The 21069-nt window shown below is 38.3% G+C and overlaps 2 protein-coding genes across 2 annotated transcripts in view; both read right to left on the bottom strand.

Moving 5' to 3' along the window:
- Nucleotides 1–7334: 7334 nt before the first annotated feature.
- On the bottom strand, nucleotides 7335–18530 carry LOC127985353 (carboxypeptidase D-like). Its single transcript, XM_052587330.1, has 21 exons — nucleotides 17774–18530; nucleotides 16684–16886; nucleotides 16449–16591; nucleotides 16211–16377; nucleotides 15789–16132; nucleotides 15519–15710; nucleotides 15268–15450; nucleotides 15088–15170; nucleotides 14866–14956; nucleotides 14164–14309; nucleotides 13895–14064; nucleotides 13543–13818; nucleotides 13155–13350; nucleotides 12683–12821; nucleotides 12478–12609; nucleotides 12102–12197; nucleotides 11934–11995; nucleotides 11678–11809; nucleotides 11396–11581; nucleotides 9215–9311; nucleotides 7335–7626 (listed from the first exon to the last, which is right to left on the bottom strand). Exons 1-21 carry the CDS (start codon nucleotides 18364–18366, stop codon nucleotides 7415–7417), a joined length of 3843 nt encoding a protein of 1280 aa, XP_052443290.1. The 5' UTR covers nucleotides 18367–18530; the 3' UTR covers nucleotides 7335–7414.
- A 645-nt stretch (nucleotides 18531–19175) lies between these two features.
- The window catches only part of LOC127985352 (beta-crystallin A1-like), a 2848-nt gene continuing 954 nt past the window's right edge, over nucleotides 19176–21069 (bottom strand). The window contains exons 5-6 of the mRNA XM_052587329.1: nucleotides 20087–20229; nucleotides 19176–19880 (exon numbers count right to left, since the gene is read on the bottom strand). Of these exons, the coding sequence (XP_052443289.1) occupies nucleotides 19733–19880; nucleotides 20087–20229 (291 nt within the window). The 3' untranslated portion in view covers nucleotides 19176–19732. The remainder of the gene's footprint in view (nucleotides 19881–20086; nucleotides 20230–21069) is intronic.

Raw genomic sequence — 21069 nt, 5'->3', positions numbered from 1 at the left:
AGAGGATGTAAATTCATTGCAGAGTTATGCTCTCTTTTTGGGTGGATGTTGTAATGTAATGGAAGAGATTGATTATATGGAGGAGCTGGAGATGCCAAGCAATTTGAAAACCATTGTCACAAAGCTACCTTATAAATTAAGGGAAAAGTGGAGAACTGTTGCCTGTGAGGTAATGGAAAGGCGTAATCATAGGGCAAGGTTCAAAGATATTGTGTCATTTATTGAACGTCAAGTCAAAATGTCATCTGATCCACTGTTTGGTGACCTCAATCTAAGACTAAAATTAAAAGCAACTTTGCAACAATGGTTGTTACCAACAGTAAATCAATCCAATGCTGTGAGACTGATTTAAGATCAAAGTCCCGAATGGTATGTTTGTGCTGCAAACGTGATCACTTATTGGAGCAGTGTACACAAATGCAAAACAAGCTGCACAGAGAAAAATTGAGCTTTCTAAAGGAGAAAGGTATTTGTTTTGGCTGTCTTTGTGTTGGACACATGAGCAAGGATTGCGACAAGCGCTTGACTTGTACAGTATGTGGCCAAATGCATCCAAGCATTTTGCATATTCAACAAAAGGAAAGAGTGGGAACTCAAGATCAGAAATGTCCATCATTAAATAGTGCACATGTCACCCTTAAATTGTGTGGGCAAACAGGGGCTGGCGATGATGGAGACTGTGCATTATCAATTGTACCAGTTCAAGTCAAATCTAGTAAGGGACCAAGAGTAATTCAAACTTACGCATTTTTGGATCCTGGCAGTTCTGCCACATTTTGTTCAGAACGCTTAATGCACAGTTTGAAATTAAAAGGAAAGATTACTAATATTGTTTTGAAAACAATGGGCAATCAAAAGGCTATTAGTAGTACTATTTTGACTGGACTGGAAGTCTCTAGCCTTCATGATGACATCTTTTACAGCCTTCCAGAAGTCTTTACTCAAGAGAGAATGCCTGTGTCCAGAGACAACATTGTCACTCAAAAGGATTTGGATAAATGGTCATATCTGAAAGGTGTAAAGATCCCTCAACTTCCTGCTGATGTTGATTTGCTGATTGGAGCAAATGCTTCCAAGGTAATGGAACCCTGGGAGGTTATAAACAGTGACGGAGAAGGACCATATGCAGTTAGAACCCTATTGGGATGGGTTGTAAATGGACCACTCCAAGGAAGCAAGAATAATAGAAACAAGATCGAATGTCCAGATGTTACAGTTAACAGGATTTCTGTAAGCAAGTTGGAGGAGATGCTCAGTAAACAATATAATCATGACTTTAATGAGAATGCTGCGGAAAAAAAGGAAATGTCGAGAGAGGAGCATGCATTTATGGAAAAGGTAAGCAAGTCTATTGAGCTTCAAGATGGACATTACAAATTGAATCTTCCTTTCAGGATGGAAAACCCCATGTTGCCTAATAACCTTTGTGTGGCTAAACAGCGCTTAATTGGACTGAAAAGGAAATTTGAAAGAAATCAAGCTTTCCATCAAGAATATAATGACTTTATGAATGAGGTACTGAAGCAAGGTTATGCTGAAAAGGTACCATTGCATCAGTTAAAACAGGATGAAGGGAAAGTTTGGTATATCCCTCACCATGGGGTTTATCACCCCAAGAAAGGAACACTAAGAGTGGTATTTGATTGTGGCGCTGCCTTTAAAGGTACATCACTTAACGATCAACTTCTACAGGGTCCTAACTTGACAAATTCACTGTTGGGAGTTCTTGTGAGGTTTCGACAAGAGCCAATTGCATTTATGGCTGATGTAAAGGCAATGTTTTACCAGGTCAAAGTTGCAGCAGAGGATACTGATTTTCTTCGTTTTCTATGGTGGCAAGATGGTGACTTAAAGCAAGAACCCATGGAATACAGGATGAATGTACATTTGTTTGGAGCTGTGTCATCTCCAAGTTGTGCTTGTTATGCTCTACGCAGAATTGCTGAAGACAATATAGGCATCTTGCCGGAAAAGGTAATTGACACAATTCACACAAACTTCTACATGGATGATTGTCTGAAAAGTGTGGCTTCAGAGGAAGAGGCCATCTTGTTGATTGATGATCTCACAGCTGTTTGTTTAACAGGAGGTTTCCAGTTAACAAAATGGGTTAGTAATAGCCGTGCTGTGCTGCAAACTGTACCTTAAGAACATAGAGCCCATGGGATAAAAATGATGGACCTGGACAAAGATCAATTACCAATGGAAAGAGCTCTTGGTTTGTGGTGGTGTGTTGAATCAGATACTTTCAAGTTTAAAATGACTATCAAAGATCATCCTTGTACCAGGCGTGGTGTTCTATCGACAGTATGTGCTGTATATGACCCTTTAGGATTTTTGGCACCATTCACTCTCACAGCAAAAATTCTTCTGCAAGAGCTTTGTAGGACAAGATGTGGATGGGATGAATCACTACCCTCAAATCTCCAAAAACAATGGTCTTTATGGTTGAAAGAGCTTGGGGGGATTGCAGATTTTAAGGTGGAAAGATGTCTAAAACCAACAGGGATGGACAAGCCTACTAATGTTCAGTTGCATCATTTTGCAGATGCGAGTACACTTGGATATGGCACTGTAACGTATCTTAGGATGGAGACAAATCTTGGTGTCCATGTAACTTTCCTACTCAGCAAAGCTAGAGTAGCACCTTTGAAACAAGTAACCATTCCACGTCTTGAATTGACAGCTGCGGTACTTGCTGCTCGAGTGGACAAAATGTTGAGGGCAGAGATGCAGTTTCCATTGGTGGACTCTGTGTTCTGGACAGACAGTACCTCTGTGTTAAGATACATAAAAAATGAGGACAAACGTTTTCTTACCTTTGTGGCCAACAGAATCTCTGCAATAAGAGAAATTACAACACCATTACAGTGGAGATACATACCTACCTCTCAAAATCCAGCAGACTGTTGCTCCAGGGGTCTGAATGCAGACCAGCTATTAACAAACAGAGAATGGATCAATGGACCAGGTTATCTGAAGAAACCAGTCGAAGAATGGCCAGTTCAAATATTTGATTGTACTCTTAAACCAGATGATCTTGAGGTAAAGAGAAACATGTGGGTAAATAGCACTGTTGTAAATGAAATGTCAAGTGCAACAAATGCTACTCATAGGCTGATTACTCATTTTTCAGACTGGACCAGGTTGAAGGTTGCTGTTGGTTGGCTCTTGAAGTTAAAGAAAATTCTGAGACAAAGGAGTCAAAAGCGGAAGGAAATTCAAGCATCTTTGGATTCTTCTGGAGTATTAATTAGTTCTAAAAGCATAGAGAAAGAGCTTCAAAAACTAACAGACTCTGTGACCACACCAAATCTGACTTTGGAGGACCTGAATGAAGCTGAAACGGCTATTGTTGCATTCAGTCAACGGCAACAGTTCAGAAAAGAAATTGCTGCTCTGTCGTCTACATCTGTTTCAAAAATAAGAAGAGATAGTAAGTTATATAAATTGGATCCTATCTATCAAGATGGTCTTTTGAGAGTTGGAGGACGATTAAGGAATTCTGTTATGCCTGAGGAAACAAAGCATCCGATTATTCTGGCTAAGGAACAGCATATCGCCACACTCATCTTGCGGCATATTCATCAACAGTTAAGCCACAGTGGACGAAATCATATGCTTTCCAAGCTAAGGAAAAGATATTGGATCATTAAGGGTAATGCAGCTGCCAGAAAGATCATATCAAGCTGTGGCCATTGCAGACGTTTTGGAGTTAAGGTGAGTGAGCAAAAGATGGCAGACTTACCAAAGGAGCGACTCCTTCCAGATCTGCCTCCATTTACAAATGTTGGGGTGGATTATTTTGGTCCTGTGGAAGTTAAAAGAGGACGTTCCATTATAAAACGCTATGGAGTCATCTTTACTTGCATGGCAAGTCGGGCTGTTCATTTGGAAGTCGCCTATTCTTTGGACACGGATTCATGCATCAACTCTCTACGAAGATTTATTTGCAGACGAGGGCAAGTAAATCATATAAGATCAGACAATGGTACAAATTTTGTTGGAGCCGAAAGAGAGTTAAAGGAAATGCTTAGTTCATGGAATAAAAGCAAGATTCAAAGAGTAATGCTTGAGAAAGGCGTTCAGTGGAGTTTCAATCCTCCGGGAGGTTCACATTATGGCGGAGTGTGGGAGCGTGTTATCAGAATGGTCAAAAGAATTTTAAATTCAATCTTACATCAGCAAACTTTGGATGATGAAGGATTCCAGACTGTGCTGTGCGAAATTGAGGCCATTCTGAATGATCGTCCAATAACAAAGCTGTCAGATGATCCTAATGATTTGGAACCACTTACTCCAAACCACCTTCTTCAGATGAAAGGTAAACCAGTACTACCACCTGGACTATTTGACAAATCGGAATTATACAGCAAGAGGAGATGGAAACAGGTCCAGTATATGTGTGACTTATTCTGGAAAAGATGGACAAATGAATATCTGCCTTTGCTTCAAGATCGGCAGAAATGGAATCAGGAAAGGAGAAACTTTGTTCATGGTGACATCGTTGTTATTGTGGATTCAACCGCTCCACGTGGATCTTGGCTAATGGGACGAGTTTTGGAAGTCTTTCCAGACAAAAATGGACTTGTACGTTCTGTGCGAGTACAAACTAAAACCAGTGTACTCGAGAGACCTGTGACAAAGCTTTGTCTGTTGTATGACAGCATGGAAATGTAACGGACTGATTGCAAAAACTGTTTACTTGTGTACTACAGAGGTCTGATTAATGCAGTGTTTACAATGTTGCTTTTGGGCTTTAATGGCTCTGTGTATTAATCTTGTATTGAATTGTAATGTCTGCCTTCCATGTACAATTAGGGGCCGGGGTGTAAGAGCCATTATGGTCTATTGTAATTCTGTGTTTTACCACTGGGTGGAGTGTGGGCTTAAATTAGTATATAGGTAGGTAAAGAGTAAGAGAGGGAGGTGTGTAATTAGAGGGAAGCACAACATTTTTTGACCGTGTCTGGAGATCGTGTTTGAACGTGTTTGGATGTGATTATGAGGTAGCATTCAATGATATCATAAGTGCATTGTGCAGCAAAACTGTGAGTTATGTCCAGTACAATCTGTGATAAATAAATCTGATAAAGCTTTGGAGGACGATGTTTGTTTGGATGTCACGCGTCAGAAACTACCCTACAACACCTCAAGTGACAAAAACAATTGGTATTTATGTCACTATATCTTGTTTAACATAAATGTTCACGAATATTGTCTTCCAGACTCATATTAAACATAAAATACTCACAAGCAATGCTTTCTGTAAGACAACAAGAAGGATGAATGTAGATCACATCAGAAGTGGATTCTGCTGTCAGCATACTTCAACATGTGCTGCATTTCTAACTCTCATGCTAGTAAAGGTTAAACATAACACTCTTAACAAATACAACGACTCCTACTGGAGGGAGAAGAAACTACTCCAGCACAATAATTTCAAATCCCATATCAGCCTCGACCAGTTGAATAATACGGAAAACGAAAAGGTGTTTAAAGGGAGAGTGATACATTAAAAAACATACATTTTAACATTAGGTGTTAAGTTTTTAAATGAGAATATTCTCACTGGAGTTTAGGCTAAGCCTGCTTCATCTGCTGGAATGCCACTCTTGTGTATGTGCATATGACAGTTAATGGAAGATAGAGATTACGGTTTATAAAGTTTTAAAAATGCATATTGTTCCTACACAAATGCATCAATTAGATTAGAGCCATCTAAGAGCCTCGTGGAGAAATTTTTATGATGGATGGACACTTTTCTTAGGCTTCTAATTCTCAAAACGTATTCCCAGCCATTATAAAGCATGGAACAAACAAGATTTTTTTTTATATATATATAAAAAAAAGATTTTTCTCTATATCCATCTGAAAGAAGCAAATCAGATACACTGACACAAAAAGAAAAAAGAAAAAACGAAATTATGGGTTAAAAACAACCCAACTTGGGTTATTTGGCATCCTAGAGCTGGGTAAACATTGGACAGAAGACATGCTGGGTTAATAGTGCTAGTGTGTGTCACCGAAATCGGAGCCAGTGAAAGGCTGCTGTTCGCAGGGGAATTGCAAACTTCAGACCAACGATTCACTTTTCACTCAAAGCTGAAAGATGCTGTGACTGACTCCATAACCTGCCCATAAACAAACAGTACTCATGAACATGGTTTAACATCAAATTAAATTAACCTCAGTATTATAATGAAAAAAACCTATTTATGTAATGCAAGGCAAAAGCCGGAGCTGACTAACACCTCATCTATGTTGCGTTGCATATCAGAATATAATTTAAAATTAAATGTACTGTATACAAAATCTATCAAAATTCGATTTGATCAAATCTGCGACGCTGGGAGCTACTCTTTCCTGTAAAGAACACAAAAAGCCTGCACACTGACTGCAACTCAGCAGCTGGGTTGTTTCGTTGGAGACAGGCTCAACCCAACAGTTGGGTAGAAAAAAAAATGACCCTGCAACTCAGTTACAGAAAGACGTCTTCTTCTGTGGGTTTAATGGCAAGATGCTACAAAAAAAAAAAAAAAAAAACACACCTACCCTGTACCAGTGTAAAAATCTTAAAACCAACCCAATAACATGACCCAACAGGCTCAACCCACCATTTGGGTTTAAAAAAAAAAAAATAACCCAGCATTTCTTTTTTTTCTAAGAGTGTTCGATGGTTTGAGGGCAAGTAAATCATGAGGTAATTTTATTTTTTGGGTGAACTATCCCTTCAAGTCTGATCGCTTAGTCAAGTAGTAGCACACCTCAATATGTTGCCTTTGCACAGTTTAACAATAGGGATTGTAACTTTATTGGTAACAGTGGCAGTGATGCTTAGCCATTATATGATGTAACATTAGTCCTCTTTTCGGTTTTATGGCAAGTTGCAATCTTTGAGCATATTGTCACCCGTTTACTGTGCTGTTATGCAATCAGAATTTTCTATTATTATATTAGTTGACATTGTTCGGACTCAACTCTGAAGCCATCAGAGTCCATAGGCCCGTTTCTTAACTTTACCAAACAAGCCAGGCTTGTTTCAGTTAGTCGTACTTATTTTGAACCAAATCAGATGACATAAGTCAGACTGACTGAAATATACCTAGCTTATTTGGTAAACTTTTTTTTTTATGAAACTGGACCCAGGTATGAGTTGGCACTGGGTGTTCAGCTCCTCTGCCCTCCACACTGAACCCCTAAAACTATTTATTTTGTCAAATGTCTAGGTGCTTTACTGCTACCTGCGGTTAAGCCAATGCACTACATGCTTAAACACCTAGCTGTTTATCCACCATTAGCAAGCTTGGTAAATGTATATAGGAGACCAAAGGTTGCAAAATACACAGTTTACTAAACATTGTAATATCTACATGTGTCATTCATTTTATTCTTGAACACTCTGACAGCACATTCAGCGACTCTCCACAAGGAAAGGGTCATCTTCACTCTCACTCTCATCCAGGAACTCCTGTCGCAAGGGTGACTTCTCTGAGGCCATTCCTTCCATTTGAAGGACGTCCCTCTTACGACGCAACCAACGAACCCCCTCTCGTACGTGGCTGAACTTGGAAGAGCGAAGGTGCCAGATGATGAGAGCGCAGATCAAGACACTCATCAAAGAGGCTAGATGAGGATGAAGAATTTCAGGACAGTTTACATTTATTAGTTTGGTTCACTTGTGAAGGATTTTTCAAGCAGTAGTCAAATTGATCATTACAGCCTAATTTTAGAAGTTAATTTCATTTTAAAATAAAACAACATAATACAAAGGTGCTGATCATAATTAGAATATCATCTAAAAGTTTAGTTCACTAATTTCATTCAAAAAGTGAAATTTGTATATTTTCATCCATTACACACAGAGACTGATATATTTCAAATGTTTATTTCTTTTGATTTTCATGATTATAACTGACAACTAAGGAAAATCCCAAATTCAGTATTTCAGAAAAGTAGAATATAACTTAAGACAAAGAAAGGATTTTTAGAAATCTTGGCCAACTAAAAAGTATGAAAATGAAAAGTATGAGCATGTACAGGACTCAATACTTAGTTGGGGCTCTTTTTGCCTGAATTGCTGCAGCAATGCGTCGTGGCATGGAGTCGATCAGTCTGTGGCTCTGCTCAGGTGTTATGAGAGACCAGGTTGCTCTGATAGTGGCCTTCTGCTCTTCTGCATTGTTGGGTCTGGCATATCACATCTTCCGTTTCATAATAAGGTCAGGCGAGTTTGCAGGCCAATTAAGAACAGGGATACCATGGTCCTTAAACCAGGTACTGGAAGCTTTGGCACTGTGTGCAGGTGCTAAATCCTGTTGGAAAATGAAATCTGAATCTCCATAAAGTTGGTCAGTAGCAGGATGCATGAAGTGCTCTAAAACTTCCTGGTATACGTCTGCATTGACCTTGGACCTCAGAAAACACAGAGACGCTTCTGATGCGGTCTGTTGTTCAAGAGTGGCTTGACACAAGGAATGCGACAGCTGAAACACGTGTCTTGCATATGTCTGTGTGTAGTGGTTCTTGAAGCACTGACTCCAGCTGCAGGCCACTCTTTGTAAATCTTCCCCACATTTTTGAATGGGTCTTGTTTCACAATACTCTTCAGGGTGCGGTTATCCCCATTGCTTGTACACTTTTCTTTTTCCACTACATCTTTTCCTTCCCTTCACCTCTCTATTAATGTGCTTGGACACAGAGCTCTTTTAACAGCCAGCCTCTTTTGCGTCTTGCCCTCCTTATGCAAGGAGTCAATGGTCATCTTTTGGACAACTGTCAAGTCAGCAGTCCTCCCCATGATTGTGTAGCCTACAGAACTAGACTGAGACCATTTAAAGGCTTTGCATGAGTTTTGAGTTAATTAGCTGATTAGAGTGTGGTACCAGGTGTCTTCAATATTGAACCTTTTCACAATATTCTAATTTTCTGAGATTCTGAATTTAGGATTTTTCTTAGTTGTCAGTTATAAACATAAAAATTAAGAAAAACATTTGAAATATATCAGTCTGTGTAATGAATATAACATACAAGTCTCACTTTTTGAATTGAACCAGTGAAATCAATCAACTTTTTCATTTTATTCTAATTATATGACCAGCACCTGTATATATTTTGCATATAGTAACTTAGAATAAGATTGTTTTGACTAATAAGATCGCTGGAAACAGAAAAAAAAAAAGTGTTAGGATTAACAAGTTTTTTTTTTAAATACCTGTGGCAATTACAAAGACTGCCTGACTTTGGGAAGCCGTGTCCGCTGTAAAGTCGATCACAATGGGGCTGGTCACTTTGTCGGAGGATATATTCACCTAAAACCACAGGAAGGAGAATAATGAGATGATAGTAATGTGTGTGTAATTTCACCACCTGCTGGACAGAAGTAGTGTTATCAACTCTTATTACACACATATATACATATATATATATATATTTTTTTTTTTTTTAAATTATTAGAAAAATATCATTTTAAGGTTTGAGATTCATAAGATTATTTTTTTATGCTCACTCAGGCTGCATTTACTGAAAATACATTAAACATATTGTTAAATGTATAATAATCATTTTATATTTAAATGGTTTAATATATTTTACCTTCAATATATTTTAAACTCATCATGAAATCAACTGACTTTGTTTCAGCACCTACAACTGCTGCATTTCCCCCCTCATTTTCTATCTTTTTTTGTTTTGTGGAAATATTTTTCAGGATTCTTACTTTTTTAATAGAAGGATAGGAAAAAATAAAATATATAACCCCCCCCCCCCCATACATATTATAGAAACAAATATGATTTTTATAAAACAAATAATTAATTATCCTATATAAATGTCTTTAAGCCTTTTTGCTGAATACATGTTCGTTTTTTAAAAAAAAAACAACAACATCTTACGGACCCTAAACTTCTGAAGGGCAGTGTATTAATTTAACTTTTTTTAAAATATTATTATATATATATATATATATATATATATATATATATATATATATATATATATATATATATATATATATATATATATATATATATATATATAATATAAATAACCTTATACATTTTACACACACAAGAAAAGCAACACTTTTGTTTGTTCTAAGATCTAAGACTATGTACACAAAAGGCCTATTTTTCTCAAATATTGTTCACAAATCTGTGTAAATGAGCACTTCTTTTCCGAGATAATCCATCTAACTCACAGGTGTGGCATATCAAGATGCTGATTAGACAGCATGATTATTGCACAGGTGTGTCTTAGGCTGGCCACAATAAAATGTAGTTTTCCTGTATTGGTGATTCTGAAAACCAGTCAGTATCCGGGGTGACTACCATTTGCCTCATGCAGTGCAACACATCTCCTTCGCATAGAGGTGATCAGGTTGTTGATTGTGGCCTGTTGAATGTTAGTCCACTCCTCTTCAATGGCTGTGCGAAGTTGCTGGGTATTGGCAGGAACTGGAACACGCTGTCGTAGACGCCGATCCAGAGCATCCCAGACATGGTCAAAGGGTGACATGTCTGGTGAGAATGCTGGCCATGCAAAAACTGGGATGTTTTCAGCTTCCAGGAATTGTGTACAGATCCTTGCAACAAGGGGCCGTGCATTATACTGCAACATGAGGTGATGGCCATGGATGAATGGCACAACAATGGGCCTCAGGATCTCATTATGGTATCTCTCATACACAGTGTCTGCTATCTGCCCAGTACAGTGAAATCAGGGTTTCATCCGTGAAGAGAACACCTCTCCAAAGTGCAAGACACCATCGAATGAGCATTTGCCCAAGTCAATTACAACAAAGAACTGCAGTCAAGTCGAGACATGGAGGAGGACGAAGAGTATGCAGAGCTTCCCCGAGAGGGTTTCTGACAGTTTGGGCAGAAATTCTTTGGTTATGCAAACTGATTGTTGCAGCAGCGTGAGGTGAAGATGCTGGATGTGGAGGTCCTCGGCTGGTGTGGTTACATGTGGATGCACTGCAAAATTCTCTAAAACGCCTTTGGAGATGGCTTATGGTAAAGAAATTAATATTCAGTTCATGGGCAACATATCTGGTTGACATTCCTGTAGTACAAACTGCACATTTTAGAGTGGCCTTTTATTGTGGCCAGCCTAAGGCACACTTGTGCAATAATCATGCTGTCTAATCAGCATCTTGATATGAGGTGGATGGGTTATCTCGGCAAAGGAGAAGTGCTCACTAACACAGATTTAGACAGATTTGTGAACAATATTTGAGAAATAGGCCTTGTGTACATAGAAAAAGTCTTAGATCTTTGAGTTCAACTCATGAAAAATGGGGACTAAAACTAAAGTTTTGCATTTATAATTTTGTTCAGTGTAACATTTGAAAGTGATAACACCCCTTTAAAACAGTTATTAAACTAGAACCTGCCTGCTGGAGTTCTTGCTGATATCCATGGGCCTGAACCAACAGCTTATGTGTGCCTGGAGCCACGAGAGTGGTGAAGTGACCCTGACTGTCTGCATGAACATTCATAAAGCCGTTCACCACAACAACAGCATCCGACACCGGATGGCCTTTACTGTCCCTCACAACACCACTCAGCCTTCTGTGAACCTTCAAAGATTAAACCGGAGGAAAACATGAATTACAAGAGGGGTTTGAGTTACCTGAAATTCTGGTTATTAAATAAAAGGTAGTTCAAATGTCCACCTCCAGCAGCATGCGGAAAAGAGGCAGTCTGTTCTCCATCCACAGCGAGAAGAGCTGATGTTCGGATGGGAACATACAACAGCCAATGTATGCCGTGATTTCAGGGCAAACGCCAACATCCAAACTAAAGTCCTGAAAGAGCAAGATTTGCATTTTCTTAAAAGATGTACAACTTGGAATATGCAGAAAATTAAAATGTAATGTATATGAGATACAAAAGATCTGCTATGCGGATGATCTGAAATGACTCCAGTACCTTCATACTGCCAGTGTGAGCACTGAAATCCGCACCCCTCAGGATCCCTCCTGGGATATGCTCTATTGGGATGCATTTCAAATCACAAAGCATGATATGAGGATTATTCCATAATTATAGCAGATTTTTTTTTTTTAATCTTTAAATTTGAAAGTCTTTTGTAAGTACCTGACTTTTCTGTACATCCCAAGTTACCCAAGTGCATTAAAGGATGATTGCTGGCATACAAGGAGGCCAAATATTTCAACGTCTCCTCATTTTGTGCTGTGGAGTCATGATCAATATCAAATTATTAATTACTTGTTTAAAACTAAATTTCCACTACAGCTGCCATCACACGACTTAGAGCATGTGAAATTTCTTCTGACACGAATTCCATTAAACATACAGTCTATTCCTCTAAAAAGGCCAGATGAAAATTATAAATCCAATCACTCGAGCATAAACTCTATTGGATCATTTACATGCCAGAGTTTAGTACTTCTCAAACACAAAGAATAGGTAACATTTATAGTGTAAATAAATCTTTTATGCTGTTGGTTACCATGCTGATTAGGCCTGTCATAGGGGTACGTAGCCAGCAGAGAGCCTCCCTCTAGCACTACTGAGAGAGAGAAACCCCCTCCATAAATCAGACCCATCACTGCACGCGTCTCTGGCTGTGTGGATGCATTGCCTAAGTATGAAGACAAACCTTCAAAGCTTTGAAGTGCTCAATGACATGATTTCACTGCTGAGTGTTGACTGACCATAGAAGAAATCAGTGTCCAGGTCTGTGCCATGAGCGTTTGTGTACCCCTCACTGGATGAGCAGACTCCCTTTTGTGCCTTCTCTCTACCATCAGGGTTCACACAAGGGAGAATCAGTATCCTGCTCCTGTCAATCAGCTAAGGAAGAAGAAACAAAAACTGTAGTGACCGATACACAAACTCCATATATTATGTATATATATTTATTTATATATAAATATAATAGCCCTGTAAGGTTTCCAAGAATTTTTATTTTGATGCAATTTGTTGGATGTCCTATAGATTTTCTATTGGCTTAGCAACATAACAGCCTCTGTATTTGACTGCAAAACTTTTTTATTAAAAATAAAAAGTGCAAAAAAAGTGTTACATTTTCAAATGGAAATTTCAATTTCCATTCTCTGGCACACAAAGGCACAGAGTGAATAACTGAAGGATTATGGGTTTATTGAGAGGTTTCATGAGGCTTGCCTTGGTGATGACTGGATTCCTGCCATAGTTTAGGCAGAGAACAGAAGCAAATTCAAGCAGCAACTCTGGACCTGCTGCTGCATTACCATGGACTCCGGCCACAAAACGGATCTTGGGTTCACCAGCTTGAGGGCGCTCCAAATTGCCAGCGATCTCAAGAGCCCAGATAGTTCTAATTTCAGTGCTTTGACCCAAGCTGACCCCAGCAAGAGGAAAAAGAGATAGAACAACACCTGAAGACTCACAACAATTTACCTTCCAATTTCATTCAATAAACACCAATGAGCTACATGATGTCTTGCTTATGCCGTTTTAGACATCTCAAGTCTTAATCAGATGGTTAGCAGTACTTGCTTAGAAACAAAGACACATCTTCAGTACTACATACCTGTACAGCCGTGTGATGTGAGGAAAGTTTAAGGTCAATCCACGCAGGAACTCCGAGCGTTCCCTGTAGTTCCGGTACCGGTAGGTTTGGGCAGGGAGAAGACTGCGGACCAACCGATCCAACTCACCAGGGGCTAGAAGCAACTCCACCAGTTTCTCAAAGTTCTTCTGTTCTCCTTCCTCAACAGATGGCTGCAATGCATCTCTGGTCAGCTTGAAGTCCACCTGCTCCATCCGAGTCTCCAACACCCGGACAGATGCTGATATTGGAGTATAACTGCGGAGCGATCCCAGAAAACATAATGGCTGACCCATTTTATTACTGGAATTCTGTTCTTTTGCCCATTTCTCACCCTGGAGCAGAAGCGGTGATATGGTAAGAACCAGGAGCCAGAGGTCTCCAGTACTGGCCTGTGCTGCTGGTGTGGACATGATGGCTTGAGCCTTCAACCATGACTGTGGCATCAGCAATGCCTTTGCCAGAATGACCATCAGTCACCATACCCCTCACAAAGAAATGAACCTGATATATGGGACATCACACAAACCATGCATAGCTTTAAATGGAATAGCTCACCCAAGAAAATGACTGATGTGTTGACCATGATCAAGAACGCATTACCTGTTGTATAAAATGCAAGAGCGCTCCGTAATTATTCTCCCAGTATTCTGAGAGCAACTCCTCTGGTGGAAGCAGTTCACAGCTCAGACCAATGTTAACAGCTAAAGTGTCTGTGCTGTGATATGCCCAAGTCAGCAGATCAATTCCTATAATTATGCAAAATCCAAAAACGATGTTGATTTCCATTGGAAACAGGAATATGCACTTATGAATAAACCATTATAAAAATAAAAAAAAAGTAAATTATTTTATGCAGCTAAGACACATTAAAAGGATCACAAGAAACAGTAAAGAGACTTAAATGTTACAAAGCTCCATTTCAAATAAATAGCATCCTTTTGAATGTTCCATTCAATGAATCCTATGATCCTAGGATATTAAAACAGCACGACCGTTTTTTACTTTGATAACAACAACTCAAAACGTTTGAGCAAAATCAACATCTGAATAACTTCTGAAGGACCACGATTGAAGACTGGCGTATTAGCTGCTGAAAATTCAGCTTTGCCATCACAGGTATAAACAATCAAAACTGTAATATTTCATAAAATTACTGTTTTACTGTATTTGAACAAATAAATGCATCCTTGGTCAAATAGGCTAATATATGATATGCTAAAGTCTTTCAATAATAAATACTACTACTCTTACCAACCCCAAACATTTGAGCAGTAGATAAATCAGATTATGCTTCACTCGGACCTGTGACTACTGGAGGATGGTCCTTAATGCCTTTTTTCTCTCTGGTTCTTGGCACATCACAAGCCTGAGGCTCTTGAAAATCCCGAGATTGCTGGAATGAAATGACAACAGAATTGGACAACTTAAGAAAGGTTTGTGATACAAGCACTTGAGTTTTCAGCTGATGAGTTAAGTAAATAAAATTACGAATTATATAAAATTCAACATGTATAATATGCTTACCGCATAATAGTCTTTTGCAACTGATTTAAACAGCTCCTCATCAACAGAGTCAATGGAGCTGGGGTAGACAACTCCCCTAAACCCTAGAGAAAACAGCAGTATAGTTTGATTTAAAAAAAAAAAAAAAAAAAAAAAAAAAAAATTTACATTTTAAAGAGAAACCCAAGCCACTTTCTGTACCTCCACGTATACTTGCAGACAGTACAAAGGAGTGATCCTTGATCCAGTTCATCACTGCTTGAGTTTCTGCTTCAGCAGTAGCTCCTGATCCTGACTGTTGAGGGAAATTTGCATTCAGGTCCACACTGTGACTGTTACTGTGTCCAATAATACTTAGGTCTCCTGAAACCGGTTCGTTGTGAGCTAAGATAAGAAAATGAGGGTAAATACAAGACAAAAATTAAACAACCTGCAAAAATGTTTGCTCATACCTTTTAGTGCCAATTCATACCCGTCTGGGTTCACAGAAGGCATGATGTGAATTCTTGTACTACTGACCAGACGTGTGACCAACGGATCGCTGCCATAACTGCGGCACAAGTACTCAACCAGGTTTAGGAGAATCTCACGTCCAATAAACTCATTTCCATGCAGGTTACCCAAAAACATGACCTCTGGTTTGCCTGGATGAAGTAAAAAGATTATCACATAGATCAGTTGAGAAATATTTTTATATTATATATTAACATATGCAGCTGCACCTTTCTGATCAACACCAGGATTGGTGGATATCTCCATTACATAAAGATTCCTGCCCTGCACTGATTGTCCAACAGAGATCAGGTGCGTGATGGAAGGATGGACAGCACTTAGCAGCTGCAAGAACATCTCCATTTCATCATAACTATGATATCGGAAATCCAAAGTATGGATTGGAGACCTTGAGGTGGGAGACCCAGGTGTGTTCAGACCTTCACTGGTTAGTACAAGTTGTTCAGAGGGTCCTAGCATTAACATCTCCTCTATAGGTTCCTCAAGAGTGAAGTTTAACAGCGTGGCTTTGCCTTCAATCACTGGCACATTCTTGACGGTATTTGAAAGATATCTGAAGGAAACATGAGAAATTCCGTTAATCTGGACCAATTCAGTTTCATAATTATTTTATTCATCTAAATATAATCACCCAGGTGAGCTGGCTGTGATGTCATATCTTCCAGGAAGCAGCAGGCGATAATAATCGCCAAACATCCAAGTGGTGATGTTGTGATCAATTCCAGAAACGGAGATAGATGCATCTGGGAGACCAAAGCCTGATCTGGTCATTACAAAACCTCTCACTCCAATATGAGCCTATAAACAGAAGTGAAATAAGGTTTGTAAGGCAATTCGTGGGACTCTACAAAATACTGCAGTCAACTCACTTGGTGCATGTAGGCAAAAAGGGCCTCCTTGTTATTGGTCCATTCTGTGAAAAGCTGAGAAGCTGGTGGATACTTGCAGCAGCTCAACTCAAAAGTGACTTCAAAGCAGTTCCCTTTGAAATAGTTGTAATCCTGCATTCCCCCTGTGCACACACAGGACACCAAATCATTGAACCTAACTTCAATGGAGTCCCACTTGGGTACAAGGCCTGATTTAAATGTCAAACTGTGATACCATCTCCCGAGTGTTTTTCTGGAACGCCAGGACAGCCAGGTTTGTCCGACCTCATAATGGGATGGTTCTTAGTGTAGGTTTGTGCTAAATGGCGAAACATGGCAACATCTGTTGTCAGTCCTGAGGTTGCATAAGAACTGCTGTCATCAAAGGGGTAGGTGGCCATCACTGAGCCCCCATGTAGACTACCAGACAAGACAAACCTTGAAAAGATGACACAGAGGAAAGCTAGCATGGTAGGAAACACTTTCTGAGTAAAGATCTGACTTGTGAAAATCTCAGATAAGCAGCAAGAGAACATCGCACCACTGAATAATTGGTTTCATCTCTGAATAATCAGAGATTTGGATTTTCCAGGCTAAAATAAAATGTTAGCCAATTCCTCTAATAGTAATACATTTTTACATTTAATTTTAATTTTTTTTTTCTTTATTACTCTTAATTTTTTTTTAAAGATTAATTTTGCAGTAATTGACTGTGCACTTTTGTGGTTTTCAATTCATTACTAGTTAAGCTAATTCTTTTTTTCCCAGTTTTTTTTTTCATTTTAGTTCAGTTTTAATATATATATATATATTTTGTTTTTTTGTTTTTTTTTTCAGTTTTAATAAATTTTACATCTGATCTGTGAAAACCCTGTCTGTAAAACCAGGCCTTAATGCTTCCAAATAAAATAGTGTTCAGTTAGCTGCCATGGCATATTTTCTTTTTATTATTATTTAAAAGTATTTTTAATCAGTCAACTGAATATCACGATGTCAATATGGTTTAATTTTATTTGTTGCTAAATCGAAGTCAGTGTGATATAACCAATTTGCAGTCAGACAATTTATGTGACAAGAAAATCAAAAGGGAAGACCCCTGCTGACCCTCCTAATATTAAATATCAAATAATTTCAGTGACATGGATTTAAATGGCGAGGTTAATTAAGGTTGTCGGTGCCAAATGATGATGAAAACAGTTGTAAATTTATATAAATAGTAGTAGTAGTAGTAGTAGTAATAATAATAATACTCCTTTAAAACCTTGTTTGAATCGAACAATTGTATAGAGAAATAGACTACTTAAACTACAAAGCAAAAAACATACTTTTTCTCAAGAATCCATTTCATCACAGCTGTGACCTCCGGTAGGTCTTTTGGGTTCTTACTGAAGGACTCGTCCCGGTCTGGGAAACTCTTATTGAGGTCATGATGTTTGGTGTTCTCGCGGCCCGCGCTGCTGCCGGTGCAGTCCCCCTCCACCGCGCGCTCAAAGCCGTCAGGATTCACGCTGGCCAGTATATAGATGTCAGTCCGGTTCACCAGCTCGGTTACACTCACATCACGGCCGTACTTCGTCAACAGGTACTCGATCAGGTACATTAACAGCTGTCTCGATAAAGCCTCGTCCCCGTGGATGTTGCCCACATACTTGACCCTCGGTTTGCCCGGTACTTCCGCCGTCGGACTCGTTGTTATTCTCATGACCCAAAGCTCCCTTCCATCGACCGACTTTCCGATGCTCGAGAGGCTGCAAATATGCGCGTACTTTTGAGAAAAACGCTGAAGACGATCGGTCATGTCAGCGTAGTTGTAATATCCTTTGTATGTTTCTTCATGCAATTCGTCGGTGAGGCGCAAACCGAGTATTTGGTGCAGAACTATTAAAATATGCGGCAAAATGAGCCACAACGCATGCATTATGTGTTTGAAGTAGCTTAGTAGTTTTTTATTTTATTTATTTTTATCTTTTGTTAATTTATTTTATCGTTAGTTGGCTTTTTGTTGAGCCATCACAAATTGTTGCTCACTAGCCTGTCAATGTGCAGGTTAAACGCATTGCATCAAAATTAGGAACACTAATAGATTGCACTTGGCACAATCAGTATAAAATTGGTTTAAACAGGGTCAAACTAAAATCTGGATTAAACCACTGCCATTTCTTAAGGGGTGGGTGTCAATTTTCTTTTTTTTTACCATTAAGATTAAATTGAATTTGCATAATTTATGTTTGTATAATGTAATTATGGCATAGTTTCTTTAATTATATATATATATATATATATATATATATATATATATATATATATATATATATATATATATATATATATATACACACACACACACACACACACGCACACACACATTTAGAATGTTTTTTTACATTACCACCTGCCTATTTCATTTCAGTCATTTTATATGTTGATAAAGTAGCATCTGAAAGGTGATTTAGTGGATTACATTTGGATGACGTCATTAAATCAATGATAAACCAACTTAAACTGGCAAATTGAGTGTTTACTATTGTACTCTTGCATTATTATCACACTATTTTCCTGTTTATTTCTGTAAAGCTGCTTTGACACAATCTGTATTATATAAAATGCTATAAAGGTGACTTGACTTAATGTAATTAAACAACATATCATTAAATTAGAGGCCCATCTGTTGCCATGTGAGTACAAGAGGCTGTTCTTGTTGTTTTAATGTAAATTCTGAGACATATCTTTTCATTTCAAATTTTAATGTTAGACAATTCATTACACCTTTTCTGAAAATGACTGATGTGAGAGTTCAGGGTTTGTTTTAATGTTAATTTCAGGTCAGGAAAGATCCCCACGCCACAGTCAGCTGATATCAATTACTCCGTTTTTTTTTTGTATGTCTCTTTAGATTTTATGCTCATGTTCTTTATTCATCAAATATCATACAGAAGTTGACCATGGAAACTGCAACGGCTTTGATCATGATGATCAAGTCATGACGAAAGAAGAGCAACGCTCCCATCTTCTCACCGCACCACGTCCGTTCTGCTGTCATCATACAGGACTTTTTTCTTCTCAACATTCCTGCCGTCAATAGTTTGTCTTTCTTTTCTCATGTAGTGGGTAAAAAACATGTTGTGGACTTGATACATTAGTGTAGCACCAGTATACCAGCCTGCCGTCCGGGTCAACAAACCATCTCGCAAGGCTGGGAACAGAGGGATGAAGGAAGTGGAAGTTTGAAGGGCTCAAAAGGAGGAAGAAGGGAGGGAAGAGGGGAAGGACACAGCTGGTTCCTCTTAATGCTGGATTCTACGGATAGACTGGATCTGAGGGGTCTGAGCGTGGCAGCCATACTCCCTGTAGTGCCTGTACTCGCCTCCATGGCAGTCACTCTCCATAATGTACTGATAACCACGGTAACCGGGATACTGGTAGCATACCCAGCTAGAGAAATGGGGACAGAGAGGCGGCATGTTACCATGGAGGCCAAGTGGAGCGTTTGATTTCTCCAACATTGACGAATGCAGTGATGAATACACTGACGTCAGGCTTTTTCAGATACAGATCAAAAGCAGCATAAGAGAAGAAACCAGAAAACCAGCCTACGTAGTGATCAGGTGATTAAAATCCCTTCAGGCAATCGTACTTACGCGCCACTCATGACTTGGATGGAGCCGACCTCGTTGTTGCACCATCCCATAGCCTGCAGGGAGGGGTAGTCATTGCACACCTCCCACTGCCTTCCAGTCATGTTCTCACACTCGAAAAGCGTCATACGGCTATCACTGTGCATCTGTTTCAGAATGAGGAAAGATAGACATAAAACTTGTTGAATGCCCTGTTGAGTGAAAATCTAATCTGAAGACCTGGTTCCCTTTACGTTCATGGCTTGCATTTTGAATTAAACTGGCCCCATCTCACAGGATGTTGAACTGGAATAAATTAAACTGCAAATGGAAACTGAATTTACCAATTAGTCAAGCACAACAAAACTGACAATATTTTGGATTCTAGGAAATGTTCTTCAACCATGACCCATAAAATGACCATGAAAATAAAAGTTAAAATAATTAAATCTACAATAAAATAAGAATTAAATAATCTAAATCTAAATCTATCTTATAATTATATCTTATATAAATCATATATATATACATTTACACTTACATTTTAAATAAATATTTTAAATGAATATTTCGAATGTTTTGATTATACACTGTTTATATGGTAACTTATCTAAATGATCTAAATAAATAAATAGATAAATTATATTTATATTTGATTATTTATAGCTTTGCAACAAATATTTTAGACTTATTTTTCTAATATATCGCATTATGCCCCTTTGTTTATGATAGCATAAATGTAGAAATTTTGTAAATAAATAAATAAATGTAGCATTTCCGACACTGATTATTAATATTTTATATACAGGTGATTGATATTTTATTATTTATTATTTTAATATTTCTTATTATACCCCTGGTGTAAACGCAAGTAAAAAAAGTTATAATGTAAATAAATAAATAAACATTTAGCTTTTCAGACGTTGATTATTAGTATATTAACATTCTTACATTATTATTATTATTTTTAACAATTTAGGCTTATATTTCTAATATTTCTATTAATT

The sequence above is a fragment of the Carassius gibelio genome, chromosome B21 (assembly GCF_023724105.1).
Source record: "Carassius gibelio isolate Cgi1373 ecotype wild population from Czech Republic chromosome B21, carGib1.2-hapl.c, whole genome shotgun sequence".
NCBI lineage: Eukaryota > Metazoa > Chordata > Actinopteri > Cypriniformes > Cyprinidae > Carassius > Carassius gibelio.
This window is presented reverse-complemented; position numbering and strand designations above follow the sequence as displayed.